Consider the following 20947-nt stretch of genomic DNA (forward strand, 5'->3'; position numbering starts at 1 on the left):
AGGCTGGAGTCCAAGCAGATGGCCATGGCTGAGTTCCTGTCTGCATAGGCTTCTGCTGATCACCTGAAATGTGTTAAATGATCACATGTGCCCTTATCTCACTACTGTTTTCTAGTGCAATGTGGACCCTACAACCTCTATAAGCAGTATTTCTGTCTTTGGACCCTGCAGAGTGACAGCAATTTTGAGGGACCAATGTCTGGAGTTTCACTGACATGTATTAAACCTGCTACCCCATCATAACCTCAAACATCCCGCAGACTGCTTCATTTTCCTTTTTTTGTGTTCTGAGCAGGATATTAAGGCACTGGCTGAATTTCCATTGAGAAGAATGCCAAAGGTCTCTTTAGCCCTTCTTGGAATCCTTCTTGTGACTCTTTATACTTGTGGAGTTTTGTATTTAGGTGTAGTTGCTGGAAAGCATTGGAAATTAGTTTGTCACAGAAACTTGACAGTATTGTAGAGGGGCTAATGTGGAGTGGGTACTGTGAACACTCTTCTAAAGATAAGATATGTTGCGTAACCAGCAGTGATTGTAAAAAGTTGTGCAGTCCCTTCCTATCCTCTATTTCTGTATGTTGAACTTTTGTCTAGTGACAGCAGGGTTGGACTCAGGCAGAAAGTGTGCTGGAGAGCACAGCAAAGCAAGTAGAGGGCTGTGACCCACAGACCAAGTAGCCTTATGTAAAAATGCCCCAAAAGAGCAGTTCTCATAGTGTTCAGTGAAGGATTCTGCACCGAGTTAGTGATCACGGAGTGCCTGTGTACTGCATCAGCAACAATCCAGGTGCGTGGTAGGGTTGTTGCCAGATCCCCTAAAGCCTGAACAGAAACGCATCAGCAGAAGGGGTTACAAAGGAGGGGTGATAATATTCCCTACTTAGCTTTATCTCTGCAGCTCTAAATTGCTCTCTACAGCTCATCAATTGCAGCTCTAAACATGTAATGCTGACAAGCACAGGAGATGTTGCAAAGCACCTCGTATCAACACCTGTAAGCAAAGGTATCTTTTGAGTCCCTGAGCATGTGTGTGCAGTCCTCAGCAGCCAGGGCTCGGTCCTCTGAGAGGGCAGGCTTTTCACCCTGCTGTGGATGTGCAGTTAGCCTGTGAAGTGCCTCACTCTGAGCGTCTTTGGGAATTCACTCTCTACCAGCAAGATGTGCATGCAGCAGGAGGCATTGGGCAGGGGTGGGAAGACTCTCTCGTCAGATCTTTGGGGCATCCCTCTGCAAAGGAGCATCTGTAGACAATGTGTCAATGGACTGTGGCAGTACCTAGCAGAAGTTAATGAGCCCATGCAGACCATACACTCAGCTGCCTGTGTGCTGACGTGAGGTTCTATTTGTAGGGTTTTGTGGGCCTCTATTATTGTTCTTTGCTTCCCTGTACCGGTATTAACAAGCACTGTTGGCCTGTTGTGATACTGTGTTGTAATTGCCTACAGAACTCAGTGTGATGAGTTTAATTGTTTTTGTTAGTCATGTTAGGCCTTTTCTTTCTTTCTTTTTCTTTTAAATGGTAACAGAGACCTACATTATTAAAGACAAGTTTTTAATCTGCAAGCCATTTTAATAATGGAATTTACTTTTGGATGAGACTTCAAGGCTACGAATATTCATTGCCAGAATGGCAGTTTCTTATCTAGTCTTACTCCAGTATAGGACTGGTCAGAGCATTTCCTGAGGAAGTATCATGTCCCTAGCACATTTATGGATTTTTGAGAACTTTTTCAATGCAGTTTGCAGTTAATTATGCAACTCTGACTCATAGCCTAGGGTACTGGTATCTGGGACATTAGAATCAAAAGCATGTGTGTTCCTGGTTTAGCAGATGTTGGAGTGGATGGGTTCTCTCACGGTTTGGATCAACTGCTATCTATCCCATTAACACTGAGCCTACCACCAGAACAAAAATCAGGATGTGGATTAACTAAATTCCCGTGTGAATGTTTACTCAGAATGAAACTGCTTTCAAACTGAAGTGGCCTTAAACTCAAATTCAGTTATGCCAGATTAATTTGAGGGGGGGGGGGAAATGTTTAAGGGCATTTAACTATTATATTATAAGCTCCCCTTTCCACTTTGAATGTACCCAAGCCCATTCCATGCTGTCACTAGAAGCTACCAAAAGATGAACCTGTTTTCCAACCCTCTATGCTTTCTAATACTGCATGGGCCTAATTCACAACAGCAGTGAAGGCCAGGATGGTTGCAAGACTTGAATGCTGACTCAACAGCAATCATGCACTCTCTTCATCCAAAGATCATTCTTAGCCACTTAACTTGAAGGAAATGGACATTTCTCTCTTGCTGGCAAAGTCAATAGCATTTTCTCCTAGAAGTGGTGGTGTTGAGTGGGGTTCAAAACAAAGCCTTTCCTAAGTTGGTAGCAGGATTTTCACTGTTATAAAAGTAAATGTGGAAAGAAAATGTAAAAGCAAAAGAGTTGAATGGTATGATTCAGTCCCATTCAGAAGGGTCCCTAAACCCACTTTCAGAGCCTATGGTTCTTTTCCTTGTTCTATGTTATTCTTGACCTTGTAATTTTGAGCAAGAAGAAAATTGTTTTCCTGTGGGTACTGCGTTCTTTAGTGCCACAGAGCTCTGAGGTAAGAGATGATTTTGCAGTGAGAGTCTAAATCTAAGCTTACTGACACCTGGCAACAATGGTGGGGAGTGTCCTGAGGTGCTGCAGGGTTACATGGGGTCACAGAGTGTAGCCTCTGCCTTTCCCTGTCTTGTAACTTTTTCTGTTCTAACAAAGCTTTTCGCTGTCCCTTTTTCTCCCCCTACTCTAGTTAATGCCCAGCCACAACATCACTGCTGCGTACTGCCACTCCTGCTGCACAGAGAGCTCCTAGGCTTTGCTGAAGGAAGATGGCTTTCTGGACGCAGTTGGGCTTGCTGCTATGGAAGAACTTCACGTACAGAAGACGACAGACTGTAAGTATTAGGCCAAGGGGTTTTTGAAGTATGAGCTGTAGCTTGCTCATCAAGCAAAATAGGGAAACATCCTGTATTTTAATGTTTTACCTCCAGTGGTCCCTGGCAGAGCAACTGCTCTGCCTTTGGAAACACTCAATTCAAACTGAAGAGAGTGGTGGGTGGGCAGAAACCAAAGGACCTGAAGGTGCTCAAGACTTCTGTCCTGAGTACCAGTGTGAGTGTTGGAGTGCTGAAGCACTTGTGTCAGACTAGGCAGAGTCTGAACTACTGCCATGTGCAACAAGGAAGGTGTAAAGTGAAAACTTGTGCAGTGACCCACTCCGTTCTGCAAGTGAGGCATTGCCAGACTGCAGCAACGTGTGCCTGAGTTTAAGAGCTTTTGAATGCTGCAAATTGCAGCAATGGCAATAAAAAAAATCTGCCATGTTCTAACAGCAGGAGTGGTGGGGGCAACAGCAATCATCTTCACTCTAATCACAGACAGAAACCCAAGCCTGTCGTGTAACTTCACACCATGAGGTGTAGTTTAGGTGACTGGCATGCAATCTGGACAACTGATGTTTTTTCCACCTACATGTGCTCTGATTAGTTCGAGTGCTATCCTCACCATCTGACAGTGGTGTGGGAGCATGCCTATTTAGATAGGCAGTGTGTAACAAGAGTTTCTCCTCATGGGGGCGTGAGTCCGGTATGGTGGTGTTCAAGTTATTCTGCCCTTACTTTAATGAGACATCACAAGATGCTTTAATTCCCGCAGACAGTTAGAAATCAGAGGAAACATGCTGGTTTGCCTCCAAGGATTTAAGGGATAACTGTGTTGGACAAGGGCCTGTTGTATACCACAGGCCTATGCAGAGGATCTGACCCGTTAGATCTGAGTAGGGACTGTGGAAGAAATAAGAGTTGCTGAAGTTGTGAGTGGAAAGTGGTCTCTCTGATAAGTTTTCTGAACCCTGCAAATGTCAGGGTGCTTGCCAGCCAGGTGGGGATGGGTTGTTTTAGAGACTTGGAGTCACAAGGGACCTGAGGCTATAATATTCACCACTGGACATGGAGATGGTCTCTGAAGTCTGTGGCTCAGATGTCTGAGGCTTGATTTCATAGGACTTGTGTGCAGTGAATTCAGAGCTGGAATGAATGGTGCCACATCCAGTTGGCAGCTGTCACTAGTGATGTGCCCCAAGGATCAGTACTGGGCCCAGTCCTGTTCAATATCTTTATTGATGACCTGGACGAGGGGATTGAGTCCAGCATCAGTAAGTTTGCAGATGACACCAAGCTAGGAGCAGGTGTTGATCTGTTGGAAGGTAGGAGAGCCCTGCAGAGGGACCTGGCCAGGCTGGATGGGTGGGCAGAGGCCAATGGGATGAGATTGAACAAGGCCAAGTGCAGGGTTCTGCACTTTGGCCACAACAACCCCAAGCAATGCTACAGGCTGGGGACAGAGTGGCTGGAGAGCAACCAGGAGGAAAGGGACCTGGGGGTACTGATAGATAGTAAGCTGGAGATGAGCCAGCAGTGTGCCCAGGTGGCCAAGAGAGCCAATGGAATCCTGGCCTGCATCAGGAACAGTGTGGCCAGTAGGACAAGGGACGTTATTCTTCCCCTGTACTCAGCACTGGTCAGGCCACACCTTGAGTACTGTGTCCAGTTCTGGGCCCCTCAATTCAAGAAAGATGTTGAGGTGCTGGAACATGTCCAGAGAAGGGCGACAAAGCTGGTGAGGGGCCTGGAACACAAATCCTATGAGGAGAGGTTGAGGGAGCTGGGCCTGTTTAGCCTGGAGAAGAGGAGGCTCAGGGGTGATCTTATTACTGTCTACAACTACCTGAAGGGGCATTGTAGCCAGGTGGGGGTTGGCCTCTTCTCCCAGGCAACCAGCAATAGAACAAGGGGACACAGTCTCAAGTTGTGCCAGGGTAGGTATAGGCTGGATATTAGGAAGAAGTTCTTCACAGAGAGAGTGATTTCCCATTGGAATGGGCTGCCCAGGGAGGTGGTGGAGGCATCGTCCCTGGGGGTCTTCAAGAAAAGCCTGGATGAGGCACTTAGTGCCATGGTCTGGTTGACTGAATAGGGTTGGGTGCTAGGTTGGACTGGATGATCTTGGAGGTCTCTTCCCACCTGGTTGATTCTATGATTCTATGAATCAATTCTTAAAAAAAAAAACAGATAAAAAAGGGCTCATGGCATTTCTGACGACTTCTGTGTAACTCTGTGGCTACAGAGCTGCCAGTGATGCCAGGAATTTTTGTGGGATTCGCATATTTTTGTCCTTATCCTGGGAACCTTAATCTCTCGAGACAGGACCACCAAGCTGAAAGGCCACGGACTATGTCACCTGCAAGGAGTGTCTGCTCTCTGCATGTATGGGCCAGCATCATGATCTTGTGAATAGCCTTGTAATTTAGGAAAATGTTGGAACAGAACTACAAGGGCCAGTCTCAAAACTGAATACAGTTCCTAAAAAGATAAGCTATTTTCAGCTATTCCCTATGCAACCTATGTTCTTAGAGCTGAAAACAGCCTCTTCCTCCCTTGCTACTAGAGATCTTGATCTGTCTTAGACTGCCTCTAGCACCCAAGGGAACTCTAGGACATTGATGAAACCTCTGGAGCAGTGCTTAAGCTGATTAAAGTAGAAGGAGAATTTAGGGGCATGGACTTTTGCGCTAGGAACTATGGCTTTTCTGTCAGGGTCTTCCAAAAACGGTGCATCAAGTTTGAAAATAACTTGAGATCCAAGTCTAGCTTGCATGTCCTGCCAAGGTAGCTGTAGGCCAGCTTACTGGGCAGCAGAGATGCATCTGGATCCTTCGGCCATGCTGCGCAAACCCAATAGTCTAGGTGTATGTCAGTGAAAAAAGATCTTCACGGTCCTGGTTTTGCCACAATATTGGATCTTCACAGTCCTGGTTTTGCCACAATACTGAATCTGCTCCTCTGTTTCTTGGTACCTTCTGGCAGTTTCTGCATCAGTTTCCCATCAAGTAGCCCAAGCTGCTCATAGTCAGCGTGCCACACTGATGTTACTAGCTAATTCACAATGAAGGCCTGAGACATTGGTTGGTTTTGTGTGGTTCCTATGTCTGCAAAGCATTTTTCTAATGGTTCTGATTTGGGCTTTACCAGAAGGTGCCAGGAGGGGAAGGCCACTCAACAGAAAACAGCAAAAAAGTAGGAAAACATCACTTCTCTCTGTGCTGTTATCATTGCTGCACAGTCATTCATCTGTTTGCACTACTGTCAGGAGACCTGTGTCCTTGAGCTGAGTATGCTGGTGATTGCTGTCCCATCTGTATCTACTGAAGATGTAGCTGGGAAATGGGTTGATCCTTACCCTTCTTCCCACAAAAAATGTATGTGAGCCTTTGCTTCCCACTGAACTCTCCTTAGCTGATGTGAGTTCGGGCTGCATTGCAAAAGTGGGGTTCAAAGTTCGGCCTGACGTGTGCAATTCAAGTGTTACTTTGTACTGGATAACTTCCAACCGCACTGGAGGGGGGGAAGGAGTTTACAGCAGGAGAGGAGAGAAGAAAACCATGTTCAGGGGTCACAGTGTTGAAAAACATTTCTCTGTTCCTTCTGTCTTGGCAAATGAGAAGGCACCTCACTCTCATGGAGAGACAGGGCAGCTGCTGGTATCTTTCTGCATTGAATCCGGACCACGAGAGTTGTGATGGTGGTTGGCAGTGAGGATAGTTCTTACTCAGCAGATTTCCTGCTGAACAGTATAGATCTCAGTGTTTAATTGTAATCTGCATCATCAGCCAGCTGGTATTAAGTTGAGCATGCTTCTCTGAGTAGCCTCAGTAAAATTAGGAGCAGCTTGCTCTTGGCTAAGTGCTACCTCTGAATTCACCTGCTGTGTGCAAATGGGATGTTTCTCCTTCAACTCCAGGTGGAGAAGGGTAGTAGAGGTGTTGGAGGTTTGAAGATTCATTTCATAGTTTACCAGGCTGGTCTTGCAGTCATAGCACAAAAGTGGGAGTGAAGGCTTGACTTCCCAGTACCTACTTAGTATGAACCTGAGCGAGACGTGTCTCCATCATAGAATCATAGAATCAAACGGGTTGGAAGAGACATCTGCTGCTCAACAGTGCCCTGCAAACTGCATAGAGTCATGGAATCAACCATGTTGGAGGAGACTTCTGAGATCATCCAGTCCAACCTAGCACCCAGCCCTATCCAGTCAACCAGACCATGGCACTAAGTGCCTTATCCAGGCTTTTCTTGAAGACCCCCAGGGACGGTGCCTCCACCACCTCCCTGGGCAGCCCATTCCAATGCCAATCACTCTCTCTGTGAAGAACTTCTTCCTAATATCCAGCCTATACCTACCCCGGCACAACTTGAGACTGTGTCCCCTTGTTCTATTGCTGGTTACCTGGGAGAAGAGGCCACCCCCCACCTGGCTACAATGCCCCTTCAGGTAGGTGTAGACAGTAATAAGATCACCCCTGAGCCTCCTCTTCTCCAGGCTAAACAGGCCCAGCTCCCTCAGCCTCTCCTCATAGGATTTGTGCTCCAGGCCCCTCACCAGCTTCGTTGCCCTTCTCTGGACATGTTCCAGCACCTCAACATCTTTCTTGAATTGAGGGGCCCAGAACTGGACACAGTACTCAAGCTGTGGTCTGACCAGTGCTGAGTACAGGGGAAGAATAACCTCCCTTGTCCTACTGGCCACACTGTTCCTGATGCAGGCCAGGATGCCATTGGCTCTCTTGGCCACCTGGGCACACTGCTGGCTCATCTCCAGCTTACTATCTATCAGTACCCCCAGGTCCCTTTCCTCCTGGTTGCTCTCCAGCCACTCAGTCCCCAGCCTATAGCGCTGCTTGGGGTTGTTGTGGCCAAAGTGCAGAACCCTGCACTTGACCTTGTTCAATCTCATCCCATTGGCCTCTGCCCACCCATCCAGCCTGTCCAGGTCCCTCTGCAGGGCTCTCAGTATCTGCTCTCCTCTGCAAAGGCCACAGTTGATGAAAAGTGCTGTCACAGGAAGGTCACAAAGCATTAGAGGAAGAAACCTATTTACTTTGAGGAGCAAAAGGACAAGAACTCACTTTTCATTGAACACCACAAGAGACTCTCTATTGAAATGCTGCTGGCACGTTGGGCTTGAGCACAGGCAAGCCTCTGGTGCAGCTGTTGCCAGCTGTCTTTCGCTAAGTATCATTTCAGTGACTACCATGGTGCAACAGTCTCCAGATGTAAAGGTGCAACTTGTCAAGTCCAAGATGCATCCCTTGTTTCTCTGTCCTCCTTGAGCCTGTCTGAAGTTACATGTGGTGTATGTGCAGAGGCATAGAGCCCTGTGTGCACAGCCCATGTGTGGTTACCTTCCTGATCATATATATTAACCATGATCAAGCATACCAAAGAAGTACTATATGTGCAAGGTGGCCATGCTCTTCCTTGAACTAGTAGGGCCATTCAGACACTACTGTCCACCCCAGAATGGTGTGGCTGAGGCTGATATCTCTCTGAGCAAGTCAGATGTTGATCTTGAGAGTAGCATTTTCTTGCGGGTTCCTGTAGCAATTCCAGGTCTGTGAGAGTGCTTGGTCACCCCAAGATGCCTCCACAAACCCACCTGACACTGCTTTTCCCCAGCATGGTGGCAGTCACTTGGGATGCACACCTCTTGTCAGGGTGGTAGAGGAGTGTGATGTGTGACAGAGTATGTTTTTTTCTGGTTTTCCAGCCACCTTTCTGCTAAGTAGTCATCCTGTAGCTGTGAGGGTATCCTGCAAAGGGAAGAAATAAAGAAGTTGTCAGTGTCCTAGCTTTGAGCATCTGGGAAACAGATCAAGGTTCAATGCAGAAATAATCAGGATGTCACTCTTACTGGCTGCTGCTTCTGGTACATGCAGAGACCAAAAGTACTGAGGCACCTTGCTGGCATCTTTGTTTGCATGGTCTCAATGGAGTTTCTCATCCAGCAGTCATACAGTAGCTGCATCGAATTAATAAGTGGGAAGCAATATTCCAAACTCATCTTGCAGAGCCTGACACTGTTACTAGGAGTGCTGGGAAGACTCTGATGCTTAGCTTTTCTGTCTTTCCAATAGGCCATTTGGTTGGATAGCAGCCATTAAGTGTATCTTTGAAGAGCCATTCTCTGCTAGATCGAATGGGGCTTGTTTTAAGGCACTGTGTTTACACTGAGATTATTTTGAGGCACAGTAGTCACCTAGAAGTGTCATATTAAAGTTTGTGATGAGACCCTTGTGCTAGATGTCAAGAGCCAACTTTTAGCCATTAGTGGTGTAATGTGGGAAAGCACATTTGTGTGTGTACATTCACTCTCCCACTAAGATGCAAGCCTTAGCCTGTCTGCCCTATAGTAAGAACGATGTAGACATCTTATTAGAAAAGATGGGGTTTTCCAGGAAAGAAGAGAAAAAATATGTCTCTTTGCCTGAAGAAGAAAGCACCATTTTCTTGCTCCCAAAGTAGGAAAAACCTCAGAAGTAGCATGTAAAACTTCCAGGTTTTCCTTGTCTCATTGTTCGCCTAAACTGCATGTTTAGGCAGCCTTTCCAGAGTGGGACAGGAGAAGTGTGCTTGGTGAAGCTCAAGTCTTGGCATCCACAGCTTGTGTTTCAAGACTAAGGCTGAGATACTGCTTTGTCCATATACATCTGTGAGACCTGGCACATCTCAGTTGAGTTTTCTGTGCTTTCATTTCCTGTCTAAAAGGGCTCTGCATTTAACAGCTGGCCTTCCTTACATTTTTGTCTAGTGCCTCTAAATAACCCAAGTTCTTTATATTGTTACCTGATGCTCATTGCTATCTGTAGCCACTCTGGAACAGTGGGCACCTACCTTTAGGAACAAACATATATTAGGACAAACCAGTAACTAGATACGAGTTTAATCTTAGTGGCTTTGCTTTCCAGGTACCAGCATGCTTCAGCAATACTGAAAGACTTGGCATTGTTACACACTGGCACAATTTCCATCCTTGATGTGTTAGGGTTGAAGCTCAATCATTTACTGTAAGAGTCAGATGCAAGTAGTTCCCACCACCTCTAAAATGTAAGGGCAAAAATTCAGCTCACCCCTAGAGAGATTTATTGGGAGGTTTCTTGCAGTCAGGGGACAATAATAACTATAAAAAGAACCCAAAAGCATCCCAAAAACACATCCAGTGTAGTCCTGTAACTGACATTCATCAGTGAGAAAGTTCTTTGCAGATTATCCCCTGAAGGTGGAGGAGAAAACTCCATGATCCTGGTATATGCAGACAAAGCAAAGTGAGGCAGTGCTTTCAAAATGGTCCTGGCTTACAAGCTGATTGTCCTGGAACCTCTGTTCTGCCCTATATTTTGAATATGATGTCTTAATACTTTTTCTTTATTGTTTCCAGTTCCAGCTGCTGATAGAAGTTGCCTGGCCTCTGTTTATCTTCTTCATCCTGATCTCTGTAAGACTTTCATATCCGCCCTACGAACAGCATGAATGTAAGTACCAAACATAGCAACTGGATCAAAAAGGTTGCTATTAGAAGGTAATAATGCAGCTGGCAACATGCAAAGAGCAGGGGCAGTGGTTGCACACTTCAGTCAGAAATCTTCAGGGAAATTTTAATGTCTTCTTTCCTTCCACCCTGGGGACTGCAGTGTGCAGTGCATGTTAATGTTGCTCCAGGACTGTATATTGCTGTTGTTTTTTTCTTGCTGTTGCTCATTTTTTTTTTTTACATTTATAGTGTATTAGCCAAGAATTTTCTGTGAAGCTGTGACAAGTCTCCAAAGCCCACACAGAAACTGAGTCATATTTCTCATCATTGGTCTGATGTGACTTAGCATAAAAGGAAAGCAGTGTTCAGATCTGTGAGACAGCAGCCTCATTTTCAGGCAGTAATGTGGGTTAATGTATCACATTAAAGAGCACAAGAGCAGTTCCATTCCTTCCATTGTATTCAATACATTCAGCAGTCATACATTCACAGGGGAAAACTATACCACTTCTCTTTTTACATCCTAAATGGGTACATTTCTGCTCTTCTTTCAAAGAAAGCTTATTCTTGCTCTGCAAATGACAGTCTTTAGGCCTCTGCATTGGTTGCCGTTTGATTTAGGACGTACAGCTTGGTTTTTAGCAGTGTGCTTTGTCTTGCTGCAGTTCAGGACAGGCTCATACTGCAACTAGGTAACTGTGGAAGAGCTCTTTCTTTGTCTTTCCTTTGCCTGATTACTGCAAAGTGGGGTTTAAGGGTCAGCACAGCGTGGTTCTGGAAAGTGCCCTAAAGTATCTGATTTTCAAAACGCGTGAGGAACTAGCTCTTGTTGCACTGTGTTTGCAGTGGTTGGAGCATTTTATACTGATGGCTGGGCTTGTGAGTTAGCAAGAATCCTTTCAAAGCCAAACTGTTCAGTTTCCTGTTATATTTCAGGCACTGCTGGTCCCATGTACCACCTAATTCATTTTCTGTAGCACTTGTCAGGGCAGCTGAAGCTTCCCTAAGTTGTTTCATGCTTTCCACATCATGGAATTGCCTTTTCTTACTGAATGTTACAGTGGCCTAAGGAAAGATAACCCTTAATATTAACATGAACTGGAGAGAAGCAATTAGCAGCCTACTCAGATGGTAAAAATAACTGGCAGCCTCAGTGGTAATTTATCTCAGTGGTGGCAATGGTGTATATAAACTCAGACCTAGCAGCCCTTTCATACAGCTGTTTGGAACGGGCTTGTTAGCATTAGCCTCCTTGTAAATCCTTTGCTTGTGTCACAAGTAGAGTTTTGAGTCTTTTTATCTGAAGTTCTTCTTTATATTGTTTTGTCTGCCTTCTCCATGTCTTGTCATCAAGAGTTGAAGAGTGCAGGGCATCTGTTTCATCGACTTCATATGGTTACCTCCTTTCCATTTTTTCTAAAAGCTTCTGAGAATAGGCAGCTAAATTATTTCCCTTAAGTGTGGTTTGTTTGAACATTGACTTGTGTGCTGACAAGCAGGGATTTGTTATACAGTGGAACATTTTTTTGCTGAAACAGAAAGAAGCATTGAGTTTGTGATGAGCTCTGTGGCAACCCAGTGGGTGCCTTGAGGGAAACAGGATTGTTATCTATGGTGGTAGTGTTGTATGCTGTTATGAAACCACTTGCATGCAATACCTGATGATAGCATTAACAGAGGTGCATGCAGGTGCTTTGTAGCCTCCATGTGGCTTCAGTGGCATTATCATTTCCCAACAAACAGATTTTCAGTTCTTTTCCTATTTGAAGAGAAGAACCACCAAGGATAGGGCTATTTCTGTGATCAGGCTCTCCAGTCCAGAGTTTTGTGTTCCTGGTAGTGAGACTAAATGTGAAGAACTTCTTTTTTTTCCTGAAAACACAAGGGAAAATTAGCTATTAAGTGAGTTACATGGCTTTCACCACACCAGCCAGAGAAGACATCTTAGATTGCTATTGAGCAGAATGTGTGTCTTGTAAAGCTTGACTTTTCTGTTCTTGTGTGTCATGGTTTTCAAAGATAGCCAACAGAAATTAAGCTATGAAATGAAATTGGAGAAGAAACACAGAATTATAGTTAGAAATACAGAGATAGACATCACAAAGCGATTACCACATCCCTGGCAAACCCCCTTGAATTTTCCCCCAACCCAAAAAGTAAATCTATACTCCCCAGTGCTCCAATCCTCCCTCTCCAACGCCTTCACCATCCAAGAGGCCTAAACAAACCTCTGGAGGCCCCAAAACAGGTTTACTGCTTACATGTTCTTCCTGATAAAGTGGATCCCTCCAGACACAGGGCAGGAGGAGGAGGAGGAAAGGAGAACGAGCTGGTCTTGTTGTGAGTTTATAAAGGGACAGCAGAATTATGGAATTGAATAACAATCTTCTAGTCCCCAGAGGATTTTTTTAACCCTATAATCTCAGCCTGGGACCTTGTGAAGCTTTAAGATATTTGTGCTGGTTTGAGGCTAATTGGAATATTTTAATGAGAGAAATTAGATCGTTGGTTGTGAAAAGAAAGTAGTGATGAAGTCTGTGTCATGCATTGGTCTGCTGAGAGGGAATAAAAGCTAAAATGTAAACAATCCTTTCTCTGTCCTGGGACATTTCTCTATTCACTCTGCTCGAACAAGTAACAAGGTAAGCTTTGCTGCTTTCATTTTTGTTCTCCTGTTTGCGATAGGAGATAGAGAGGGACAAAGAAGGGGGAAACCTTGAGCCCTTCTGGGGAGTTTCTTTGTCTGGAAGGGAGTTTGGATTTCTACATTATTGTTAATTTGTATATAAATGTAAATACTTGTAAATATTGTGTATATATGCTTGTAAAATTTACCATGCTGCAAATGTAGCTTCATCTTACTTCCAACCCGTCTGAGCTAGTCTGGTAAATTTCAAATAGTGTGGTGGTGATGATGAGAGTTCCTAACCCACATTGGTATTCAAAACACACTTCATTTGAAGGGGCTGGGGGAAAAAACTGACAAAAAGTTACTTTGGTGTCTACTGAAAAGCCACATGCCTTCAGCAGTGTCATTTGAAAATGGTGTGTTGTCACACTGCTTTGTGTGCAGATCAGCTGAATTAAACCCGGTGGATTCCTGCTTTTCCCCCTTTCTTCCCCAAGTGCTCAGAACGCATAAGGCCACACCTTGAACACTCTGCTCAGTTTGGGGCCCCACACTACAAGAAAGACATTGAGGTCCTGGAGTGTGTCCAGAGAAGGGTAATGAAGCTGGTGAAGGCTCTGGAAAACTGGTCTTTTGAGTGGCTGAGGGAACTGGAGTTGTTTAATCAGGAGGATAGGAGACTGAGGGTAGATCTTGCTCTCTGCAACTAGCTGAAAGGAGGTTGTAGTTAAGTGGATGTTGATCTGTTCTCTCTCTAGTAAGAAGAAATAGGATGAGAGAAAATGGCCTCAAGCCGCACAAGTAGAGGTTTAGCTTGGATTTTAGAAAGAGCTTCTTGCTGAAAGGGTTATTAAACACTGGAATGGGGTCCCCAGGAAGGTGGTTGAATCCCCATTCCTGGAGGTATTTAAAAAGAGACAGAGATGTGGTGATAAGGGATAAATTTTAGCACCAGACTTGGCAGTTAGAATAACGGTCAGTCTCTGTTTTAAATGTGTTTTCCAGCTGAAATGATTCCTTGATTCTATGCTCTTTGGGAAACTCATGTTGTGTCCACCACTGCGTGGAAAAAGCTGCCATGAATTCTTGTGTGTATTTTCTCTCTTTCCTATTGCTTTTAATGCTTTCTCTGGGCTCTTCACTATCTAAAATTAAAGGTTTGGAAGAGATAGAAAGTGATTCTCTGGGAAATCTGAAGAAAATAATCAGAAATTCTTAGCTTTGTCCTCTTTTCCCTCCCCCTCCAAGTCCCTCAGCCAAGAAGAACAAAAAAGCAAAATGAAACAAAAGTCAGAGAGCACAGGTAAATAGCTTTTCTATTTAAAAAAGAGAACTGGGAACAAACAGTCTCCTGGGTACTGGAAACAATGAACCTTCAATTCTTTCACCTTTCTCCTGGATGGAGTCCTTGACTCTCTTCAGGGAGGGCAGGCTAAGCTCCCTGTCTTTCTGCAGCCACTTGCATGAATCAGTCTTGCTATAATTTGGCTTTTCCTTCTGGGGCTTCGATACCTCCAGTCGTGGCTGTGGCAGTAAGCAGCCAGCTCCCCTCTGTGTGTTTGCAGGCATGCTGCGAGGACAAGGTGAGCACTAGGGAGAGGAGAGTGCGTGTCTCATGGTCAAAGCCTTGAGTAGCTACTTTGAGGAACTGTGGGAAATATTGAGGAAGAGGAACAACCTTCCTCCATTCTCTCCTCCCTAGTGTGGGGAAAAGGAAGTGAATTTGCTTGCAGAAAGCAGCACAATGGCTCATCTAAGATGCAGGATTATGAAAGCAAAGTCTTTCTTCCCAGGTTGTTGAAGGATGAGCGGTTCACAAATACTGAAGTGTCTTATTGGGGGAAATCTGCCACAAGTAGTTTATTACTTCTCTACTCCTTGACCAGAATACAGAACATAAACAGGACATAAATTCTGGAGTATGATTTAATTAGATCTTTAGAAGCAACAGTTAGACTTTACCAAAAAGATTTGAAATACGGTGGGCAGGTACCATAATATCTTAGAAACTCCAAAGTTTAAGACTGTCTAAAAATTGAGCCAACACAGGACAGCAATAACATACTTAGCTAAAGGAAACCAGTGTGGGCATCCATCTCACGACTGCTGCTCCTTCGTTTTGTGTTTAATTGGTGTGTGTCATTGAAGAGAGCAGACTTCAAAAACCAAACAAACTGATACTAAAAGCCCCTGACCAGGGCTGTCTGTGTGACCTCAAGCCAAATCCTCGTGTTAATTGGACATGGAAATCCAGAGAAGTGTGGCTGGTTAGAAGTACGTGTGCTCTCCATTGGAATTGTCTGCTGTTAGGCACTCCTTAGTGAGAAGTACTGTAGACCCAACAGCATGGGCAAAATCAGCGCTGCAAAGATGAGAGGAGCGAAGAGCTGCCTTTGCAGTCTTAACAAGGTGTAGTTTTTCAGTGCAGGAGACTAGACTTGTGTGGCAAACTTACCAAGAGTTCAACCCTTCTTCATGTTGCCTCTTCTGCTCTGTTGTAGACAATTTGGTGCAGCATCCAGTTCAGAATTAGTGTTGCCTTTCAAACGCAATGCTGTGTAGTAGTGGCTTGAATCCTATGCGCTCAACTCTGTGTTTCTGTTCTAGGTCACTTTCCAAACAAAGCTATGCCTTCAGCAGGAACCTTGCCATGGATACAGGGGATCATCTGCAATGCCAACAACCCTTGTTTTCGCTACCCAACTCCTGGGGAATCTCCTGGTGTTGTTGGAAACTTCAATGCCTCTATGTGAGTCTGACTGTTTTTCTATCATCTCTGTTCTTGGAGAATATGTGGAAAAGGGATATTTTGAAGTCACCAACTAGTGGTGTAACTCTAAACTATCCAGGTTTTTCTCATGCTGTCACAGAAGTACTAGGCTTTCCAGCTACCAAGTTCAGAAGGTTTAGCAGAGAGCTAACAGGTGTGCAGTATTCTTAAGTCTGAGTAGTCAGAGTTCTTTGTGAAAGAAGAGCTCTGTCTGATTGAAGCCTGTGTCCACTGTCTTACTGGTTGCTCAGAATTTGGCCATCAAAAAGGCAAGTCATAAGCTTTATTTTTTAGAGAGCCTCTTTCCCTGTTTGATGAACCTCTGACATTAATAGCTCTGAGTGAGGGGCAGTAGAATAGCAGGTCTGGGGGATGCTCCCTGACATTGTCACCTATTACTGCCTAATGTGTTGCAGAAAGTTCAATATCTAGTCACTTTATTATAGCCTTCCCTGCTCGTGATATTCATTCTGTCAGGCCAGTTAGGCTAATGCAGAGTACAGTGCAACTGCAACATAAATGCTTCTGCATTTGTAAGGAATGAGGACATGAAATCATTGTGCTTCTTAGTGGAAGCAGTTTACAGGCAGCAAGATGCCCTTCTCCATCCCAGTCTTAGATAAATGCTTTTAAATGCATGGAGGTTCCCCATGTGTTTTTATTTGACCTTGCATTAGCAGCTGTCTTTTAGTAGGCTCTTTGGATTGTCCCAGGGTGGTCACTGAAGAAAGGTCTCATTGTACTGAAGGGGGCATAACTGAAAGAAACCACCAATAGAACAAGGGGACACAGTCTCAAGTTGTGCCAGGAAAAGCATAGGCTGGATGTTAGGAGGAAGTTCTTGCCAGAGAGAGTGATTGGCATTGGAATGGGCTGCCCAGGGAGGTGGTGGAGGCACTGTCCCTGGAGGTGTTCAAGAAAAGCCTGGCTGAGGCACTTAGTGCCATGGTCTGGTTGACTGAATAGGGTTGGGTGCTAGGTTGGACTGGATGATCTTGGAGGTCTCTTGCAACCTGGTTGATACTAAGGAACTGCAGCTTGGAATTGGTGTGTAAAACTGTATCTGTGCTTGTTGACTCGCATAGCTGATGGCTGCTGGTTTTTCTTGTGTTTCCCCATCACCAGTGTTTCCCGCCTGTTCTCGGATGCCAAGAGGTTACTCTTGTACAGCCAACAGGACACAAGCATAAAGGATGTTCAGAAGGTCCTGGGAAAACTGCGCAAGCTGGAAAACTCCTCTGTCTCAGGTAATGGCATGGTTAGAAAGAGCTACCTGTATCTGACATTTCTGGTCTGGTTAATTCTGCATGCATGCAAATTTCTGGAACATATCATAATGAGAATGTGTGTGGTTATAGTTTAAAGCTCACCAAATGCTTTCCAGTCCTGCAGAAGAATCCTAGACCTGTCTTGTGTCTGAGCTATTTGTACTCCCTAGTTTCTTTGGTGGAAGCAAAAAGAGATGGAATGCATGCCAAGAATAGCAGCTGTTTTGGATGTGAAATTACAATCCTGAGCTCACTGAAGTCAGTTAAAGTACTGACTTCCTCAGAGGATTCTAGTAATGTGCCTTTCTGGAAAACTGGTGATTGTGCTGTTTTGTCAGTAGACCAGTGAACACAACACAGCTACAATTTAGCACTCTACCTCCTAAGCTCTAGAGGGAGGTGTGCTAGAAGAACACAGATGAGGAAGAGCTGATGTTGGCCTTCAGTGTGAAAACTCAAAGATGATTATTATCTGACAATTAACTCCACATTTGCCCTCTTTTTTGTTGTTGTTGTGGTTGGTTGGTTTCTGTATGAATATATGGTATAGAATGCTTGATTCTCTGTTGTTCCCAGGAATTTTGGATGGCAGAGTCAAAAAGAGAATAAAAAGTTTTGTCTTAGTGTCTTGGACAGCCCCACTTGCTGTAAAAAGTAAGACTCCTTACATTTTTAGATTGCACGAGAAGATTTGGTGTGCCACCTTGTCCTGTGCAGATGAGTAAGTGAATAGTGTGAGATGACATGGGAAGTCTGTAACAGAGCTGAGACATCACACAGCTCTGCCCAACCTGTGCAGAATCCAAGTGTGATCACGTCTGCAGGTGACACTGTGGTCTACCAACTCTATGAAGATTAGTTTGGTGCTTTTAGTTTGGTATAAGGGACACCCACCCTTGCTGGGCTACATATCTGTTCCATTAGGCTCCCCTCTTCTTGCACTTAGAACTGGTAAGTGGCATCATCATGCTCTTACCTAAATCTCTGGCAGTTGTAAGGGGGAAGGATTTTAGAACGAAGCCTTTGCACAGAGATGAACACATAACAAAAACAGACTAAATAAGCTGAGGTGACTGCTTCCCAAAATGAAGAGGCCCACAAAACCTCACTTGGTCATCATGCAAGAACGAATTCTTTCTGTCAGAATGGCAAGTATTGTCGTTGCTGGATTTTACACTTTGTGCCTGCAAGTTGTAGTTGCAAGTTAACTCTTCCAAAAAGAGACAAATACTGGTGTTCTGTACTGAAACAGGCAGTGGACATCAGACACAGACATTTACAAGACAGCTATCAAAGGTATAAGCTGAAGCTCACATTGCTGGGAAGGTTTGAGGAGGAGGAGTGATTCCAAGAATATTTCACATGGGGAGTTTTGCACAAGACAAAAGTCAGGAGGTTCATATTTCTCTGTACTGTAAAGACAAGCAGGCTGCAAAAATAGGCTTCTGACTGGTCATCAAAGGTAGTATTTCTGCAATAAAATATTTCACATGTATAATAAAAATCAAGCCTCTGTGTCATTAGAATGACAGGCTGCCCATTGTTGGTAAGACTTACAGGGAACAAAGCCTGTTTGTCCTTCTCATGATACACTCATTTACAAAGCCTCTGACTTGAAGGTCCTGGCTGCCCACTCCTTGGCTGGCTGATGAATTTCCTGACAGCATACATAGACCAGCATCCTCTGATCTTACAAGTTCTTGTGTATGTATGCTTGCAGTGCTAGAGTCTTGTGCATGGAAGGGAATAGGTCAACCCATAACTAGAGCTGACAATGCGGTGTGAAAGACGCTTAAATCCTTTCCTCTCTGTGGCATTTTCTCCAGTGACTCTAGGAACCTAAGATGACAGTAGGAAAGGGTGTCATAGGTAAAACACATTTCCAAACCTGAAAGCACAGCCTTTATACGTGTATTTCACCAGTTAGCAGGAGAACTAGATACCTAATTAGTTAGGAACTGAAAACATTTGTAATACCTCCTGTCTTTCAGCTCTGACCTGGACCTGAGGCCACATGAATCAGTGGTGCAGACAGATGCAGCTCTGTAGTTCATGTTTCCCCAAAGGGAGGAACTGTGTGTTTCCTTGATGTGTGATGTGGGCTCTACTGAAGTCTCTACATCTCCCTTATCCCCTCCTATGCTGCCATAATGTCCTACTCTCACACATGCTTCCCACTGCCACCTTGGCATTATTAGTAAATTGTTCTAAATGCTAGTCATGCAGAGTAAACATGTCTGTGTTTGGCTTCAGATATTTGAGTCTATTTAGAGCATATTTGTCAAAGTCCTTTCATTTCAAGCTTATTTAAAACAACCTCCTCAAATTAACCTTCAAGGCACGTCTGTTAGTGTTACCTGATCTGAAACTAGACATGTGCTGAACCCTGGGGAATGGAGACTTGCTTAAGGTAGCGGGATGCTTACACAAGTATCTGCAAGTCAGTGTCTTGGTCAAAGACAAGGAGGAGACACTAAGATTTTTGTTCAGGCAGTGCTGTGCACTAATACCAACAGGCTTTGTAACTCAGTCACTTCTTGATGAGATGAAGCATGATTCACAGTTTCATTTATTTTCACTGAGTTGGAAGGGACCCTAAAAGTTCATCTTGTCCAGATCTCCTGCGGTGAGCAGAGATACCTTCGACTAGGTCAGACTGCCCAGGGCCTCATCCAGTCTGATCTCAAATGTGTCTAGAGGTGTGTGATGGTTTAGCAAACTAGCACAGGGTGGGACCTCAGCCACATCCCTTGATACTCTCATTGCAAAGAACTTCCTCCTTATGTCTAACCTGAATCTACCCTGCTCCATTTTAAAACCATTGTCCCTTGTCCTGTTGCTACAGGCTCTTGTAAATAGTCCTTCCCCAGCCTTTTTGTTAGGTCCCCCTCAGATACTAAAACATCTGAATAATTATTGAAGTACCTAAATAATTACTGAAATAATTCCTCCTTATCACAAGGCTGTTTGTCCAGAATCTATGGCAGAGAAGGGGGAGGAGGTGGAAAACAGGCCACCATTGCTTAATGGAATGTGTTTTCTGGTCAGGATGAAGTACTAACTGGTGGCTTGTTACCTCACACTGCTGATCTGAGGGATTTCAGCATAAAGCAGCTACCATGCTACATGGGCACTGTTCTGGATTTGCTTCCAGCAAGCCCTGAGAAGCAAAACCCCCTACATGCAGGCACACACATACTTCAGTGTAATCAATTTTGCAGGCAGTTGCCAGGTGCCCTCTCCTTCCCAGCATTTGTTACATCTCTATCCAACAGTGTCACCAAGGTCATGATAAGGCAGAGTGCAAATCAGAACAGAGAGTCAAAGACCTTGGTGACAGCAGTTCCAAGAGCACGACCTGGATCCTGGGATTTCAACTAGCCTGGATTTGCAACTGGCTTCAATATTCTTTCATCAGAGAATAAACTTATTTGAAAAAAAGGGGGGAACAAAAAGGAGCTTTCCTTCTTTTTTGAATGGTAGAGATAGAGATTGCTATTGGTTCTGTGGCACACTTCATTTATCTCTTCCTTATTTCTACAGGACTCCCAAATACTTTGTTCTGCAGTGCTGTAGGGTAATAAATCAACGTGTAAAATTAAAGCTGTCACCTCCAGTAGTTGCTAACAGTTGTACATACATACAACTCTAGCTAGTATTTATTTAATTGCTCTTAGTTTTCAGTGATCCTGAGGGACATGCTTCTATTTTTCTTGAAACCAATACAACTAAACAAAAACGGAACAGTGAAATGGGCAAAACAAATGTCACCTAAGAACTGGAATAAAATCTCAGGCTATTATTCTACACGTGCCCTGCCTTTCCCAGTTGTTTGCTGAATTGATATCACTTGTGGTATAGGAGAA

At 44.4% G+C, this 20947-nt stretch overlaps 1 protein-coding gene across 1 annotated transcript in view; it reads left to right on the forward strand.

Moving 5' to 3' along the window:
* ABCA1 (ATP binding cassette subfamily A member 1) overlaps positions 1-20947 on the forward strand; it is a 105723-nt gene that overhangs the window by 14354 nt on the left and 70422 nt on the right. Inside the window, exons 2-5 of the mRNA XM_064140868.1 lie at positions 2799-2943; positions 10322-10415; positions 15651-15792; positions 16939-17060. Coding sequence (XP_063996938.1) covers positions 2878-2943; positions 10322-10415; positions 15651-15792; positions 16939-17060 — 424 coding nt within the window. The 5' untranslated portion in view covers positions 2799-2877. The remainder of the gene's footprint in view (positions 1-2798; positions 2944-10321; positions 10416-15650; positions 15793-16938; positions 17061-20947) is intronic.

This window comes from Pogoniulus pusillus, chromosome Z (genome assembly GCF_015220805.1).
Source record: "Pogoniulus pusillus isolate bPogPus1 chromosome Z, bPogPus1.pri, whole genome shotgun sequence".
Taxonomy (NCBI): Eukaryota; Metazoa; Chordata; class Aves; order Piciformes; family Lybiidae; genus Pogoniulus; species Pogoniulus pusillus.